This window comes from Rhipicephalus sanguineus, chromosome 3, assembly GCF_013339695.2.
Source record: "Rhipicephalus sanguineus isolate Rsan-2018 chromosome 3, BIME_Rsan_1.4, whole genome shotgun sequence".
In the NCBI taxonomy this organism is placed as follows: Eukaryota; Metazoa; Arthropoda; class Arachnida; order Ixodida; family Ixodidae; genus Rhipicephalus; species Rhipicephalus sanguineus.
This window is the reverse complement of record NC_051178.1, coordinates 229,625,561-229,630,199: the sequence shown is the minus strand read 5'-3', so window position 1 is coordinate 229,630,199 and position 4,639 is coordinate 229,625,561. Positions and strand designations below refer to the sequence as shown.

The window sequence follows — 4,639 nt, the reverse complement described above, 5'->3', positions numbered from 1 at the left end:
GGGCGACTCCGTAACTCCTCGCCGCCAATAGCAAATAAATAATAATCACTTCAAAGTGTACTGCGAGCGCAATACAATATTTCGCCCGCACGCCTTCTTTCGTTGTTTTTATATCTTATATCATTTCGGACTAGGCGGAAAGCATTTAGGCTTAAGACAGCAATACGTGCAGTAAATTACGTCTTCTATTATTTTTTTTCTTCTTCAAGACAAACGACTCAAAAATAATTACGTGCATTGGTATAACGATACTTTGTTACAGCGGATCTGGTTTATGATATCTGACGGACAGTTTACTTATGATAGCAAAACAACATAAATAAAACAATGTAAGGAAACTACGCGGGATACGCCGAGTCCTATCGATTTCCCGCCATAATAAAAACAACTTGCATACCAAGTCGGACATTTTCAACGAAGTAATACCCCTGTCACACGGGCGCCCGCTAACTCCGTGCAACTCCCTCGTCGTTACGTCAACGGAGATACGGTCCGTGTCACACGGTCTCCCTTACGCCAACGAAGTTAAACGGAGCGTTTCGCAAAGGGATTTCGGCGATCTCCATTAGCGGCGGAATGGTGTACTCTCGTCCCCAGTAATCTGTAGTACAGAAAAAACCGCAAACACAGAACAGCCGCAGTCAACACAATAATGAATTTTATCAATATTGAAAGTTATTTCACCGCATATTACAGTCAGAACGTGCGTGTAACGAAAAAAAAAAAACGCGGAGAAGTACACATACTCTCCGCACCAGGCCTTGCGAAAAGTCGTCGTGCCGCCATTTTGAATAAGTGTCTCCGAGTCCGTGCGCACCGTTGTGTTTACGTCTGTGCATCTCGTTCCGTTCTTATTGCGGTGCTCTTCATTCTACTTGAGCACTACCAATAGTCATAGCACCATTAGCGGTGACGTCACATATTTCTGACGGCGCCTGCTTGGGCCTACGTAGTTCCTAATCGGTTAAATCGAAGTACATTGTCCTCTGAGGGGGCCAGAGACTTGACATAACGAGTTTGTGGAAATTTCGTCGAGCCAGCGGCGCCAAAATACGTTAAATGCTCTTTGAAGTCTTTTACGTCACGAATTACAAAGTTCAGCGTGAAATTTAAAAATGAAACTTTGAACTTGGTTTTCTCCTCTAATAATAAACCTATGGTGCTGAAATAAACTACACAAGAGCTCTCAGAGCACACTTTATCAATCTAAACCAATTCATTGTTTCTCTTTAGCGTCCCTTTAAAGTACCCCAAGTGGTCGACATCCCCTACAACGTCGTGCCTCATAATGATGCCGTGTTTTTCGCACGTAAAAGCCCATCAATGATTATTATATTACTAATCGAAGCGTACCTTGAAGCTGCGCGCAACCGCGTCAAGTCGTCCAGTGGACGATCCATGCCTTTCACAGGGTGGCGGTTGTTCTTCAATCTGCTGTCGTTTTTCGGTGCCTGAACCAAGAGCTTGTAGCGGCCCACTCTCAGCGCCATGGCTCTGCTCACTGGATCCACGTTGTGGAGTATCTCCTGCCGCGGCCATTCGGTGCCTTCTGATAGCGCATGCCAGATATCGAAGCCATCCGTAGGACCTAGGTGTTCCACGTTTCCACCTAGAAACCCGATATTAATAGGCAGCTTGTTCTACTTTGAACATGTGTTAACGCTTATAACACTTAATCAAGGCACACCGTGATCGGCGCAATGAAAATCGCCGTTGTGAGATGCGCATGATGCAGCGATTCTCACAAAAAGCGTCTCGTTTGGAGAGGCTTAATTGCGCGATGGTTTCACAATTTTGTTGTAATTCAGTAGACTATAAACAGAGCCCCGCAAAACAAGGTTAATCTCTAAACATTCTTTATCCCAATGTTGGCTAGATAGAAGGCGAACCACATAGTGGGTGTCATTTCTGCATGATTTTTTTAATTTTTGAGACTGAGAAAAAAAAATTGACGTAGCTTGCACTGGAGGCACAAGGCTAAACAGGCAGCGAAGCTGACGGGCACCTAGGTATTCCTTGATGTTGCTGTTTTGCAAAGTTTTGCCAATCTTTTTTTTCCTTTCTTCCTCCATTTCTTTCTTTTTTGCTCTTCTCTCTGTGTTTTGTGTACGTCTTTTCTTTTTGTCTCTATTTCTTTCTTTCTCTCTTTCTCTCTATGCCTCTTTCGGACGTTCTATATATCTCTCTTTTTTCCCTTTCCTTCTCTCTCTCTATTTCTTACTTCCTCTTACTTTCTATCTCCTTCTTTCTCTTTCTGCCTTTCGTCCTCTCTATTTCACTCTTTCGCTTTGAGCTACGCTTTACTCTCCCCCTGCTGCTTTCCATCCTACTCAACCTCGCATCTGTCCTCACCCTCACTTCCCTTTCCCACCTCCCTGCTATACTATACTGTACAAGGTTATGCTATGCTTTGCTAGCGTACCTGGATGGCCGAATGGTTAAGACACTCGCCTTCGAATCGTGGGTACGCGGGTTCGAATTTCGCCTCGCGAAGAAATTTTTTCCCCTATAGTGTCTTTCTAAATCATTACTTTTCTCTCTCTTCTTCTCTGTGTACTCGTTGTCTCGCCCATCATGTTCATTGCATCCCGTGCCTGAGAAATCGGCGCACGTGTTCTGGTAGCGAAGCATAAGGTGTAGAAGAGGACGACGATGAAGAAGAGGATGGACAGAGTGCGTGCCGGTTCGTAATGATGATGATTTCTGTTCGCAGCTCACGGACTAACGGCCGCCTTAAAGGGGTCATGAACCACTTTTCCAAGTAATGATCTAATGGCCTCAGTATCGGAGTGTACTGCCTCCCGAATCGATTGCCGCAAAAATTTCTCGAATCCGTCAAGAATCAGCGGAGTTACGGGGGTTTGGCGCACGCTCCCAGCGCTTTCTCTCTTTTCTCGTGCCGACGAGCGCACTGGAAGCTAGACAGGGAGGGATGGCATGGGGGAAAGAAGTTACGCCAGCGCGCGTCATGAAACGCGATCGCTCTCCCGCTGTGATTCGCTTGCGCGAGTGCGGCTACCGTGTACTGAGGAGTGCGGCGTCGGCAAGTGGCGGCACCCCGCGGCAAGAAGCGCATCTGATCCGAACGCCGCTCTCGATTTACGTCGGCTATCGGCCAATAAGCATGCTATGTCTCTTGCGACGTACAGCGGACAGACGCCCCGCCCACCGACGAGAGTGAGAACCGGCCTCTGTTTGAAAAGAGGGTGCCTGGGGAAACGGCAACTTCGCGCTCCGCTTGTGGCCATTACGCGGCGCGCACGACTGTAATATTTGGCACAGCAGTTCATAGCCGTGTCAGCTTTCCGCAGGATGTGTTTTTTCAATCAGCCCAAGGGGTGCTTCATGACCCCTTTAAACAGCCCCGATTTTAAAAAAAGAAGCAATGAAGCACAGCATTCTATTATCACATTCAGTCGAGGTAACCTTACTGAGCTCCTAACACACAGTTTCGCAGCTGGAGACAAGTTATTTTCCGACGCAGTGAAATATACGCACCTACGGCGCTTCTTCCGGCCTCATTCTGATGCTTGCGAGAAAAGTGAAGTGCTTTCTAACCTCTTTTAACTTTTTCTTTAGCGCACATCAGACTTGACACCAAATTAAGGCAAGGCCCATGATGACTCGACCTTTGTTCCGCCAAAGCATTTCTTTGTAGGTTGGCTCTTGAACGCTTACCATTACCGCCAACTGGCCTTGTTTATGAAATTGTTGGTGCAGTGATGGCCCCTCAAGGGATGGCGTTTAGGTAAGAAGTGTTCTGCGAATACAGACCTTACTTTACCTGCGAGTACGGCCGCGTGGAATAGTCGTTAAACTACGGACCACGTCACCATCGCCTTTCTATATGGTTTTAAAGGGTCCCTAGGCCACTCCGTGCTCAACGACAAGAGAGTGGTTTCTATCTCGCCTGCACTACCCTTGCTGAGGCGCTATCTCCTCCTCGCCACTTATTCCTCGTAAAACACGGGCTCAGTGTCAGCACTATAAACGTTGAGCCTATCAGGTTTTCTCTCTTTTCGGCCCACGCTATTATCCCCGCTTGCGCGGTCGAAAACGCACAAAACGAGGTGAATTCAGTTGATCGGGCACAATGGTCATACGAGACAAGGCAGGAAGGGCGTGTGACTGCATTAGCAAGATAGGATACAATTCACAACTGATAATCCGCATAATGGACCAATCGAGAGCCTTATTTCCTTATTACGTCACCTGAACAGTCTGCTGGAGTCATGAATACTGTCGAAGAGACGGGAAACGCCAGGAGGTAATGACGCGCTCGTTTGTTATATTTTTATAGGGTGTTCAGGGGCGGGGCGTAGCCAGAAATTTTTTTCGGGGGGGGGGGTTCAACCATACTTTACGTATGTTCGTGCGTGCATTTGTATGTGTGCGTGCATATATACGCAAGCAAAATTGAATATATTGGACTGAAGAGTTCCAGCTATGTCACTATCAAAGGGCCCCTGAACAGGGGCGTAGCTAGGGGGGGGGGGTTGGAGTTCAACCCCCCCCCCCTGGCTACGCCCCTGTTCAGGGGCCCTTTGATAGTGACATAGCTGGAACTCTTCAGTCCGCGCTTTATAAAGAACAGTCGATGGTTATTGCTATAGTGTCACTGCTTCACGTGTTATACATG

At 47.2% G+C, this 4,639-nt stretch overlaps 1 protein-coding gene across 1 annotated transcript; it reads right to left on the bottom strand.

Annotated features, from left to right (window-relative positions):
• Positions 1–1,353: 1,353 nt before the first annotated feature.
• LOC125757776 (uncharacterized) lies at positions 1,354–1,574 on the bottom strand (the record flags this gene model as incomplete). Its single annotated transcript, XM_049413924.1, is given in 1 exon segment — positions 1,354–1,574. A coding segment is annotated over 1 exon segment (137 nt), but the record flags the coding sequence as incomplete, so codon positions are not given.
• Positions 1,575–4,639: the final 3,065 nt, after the last annotated feature.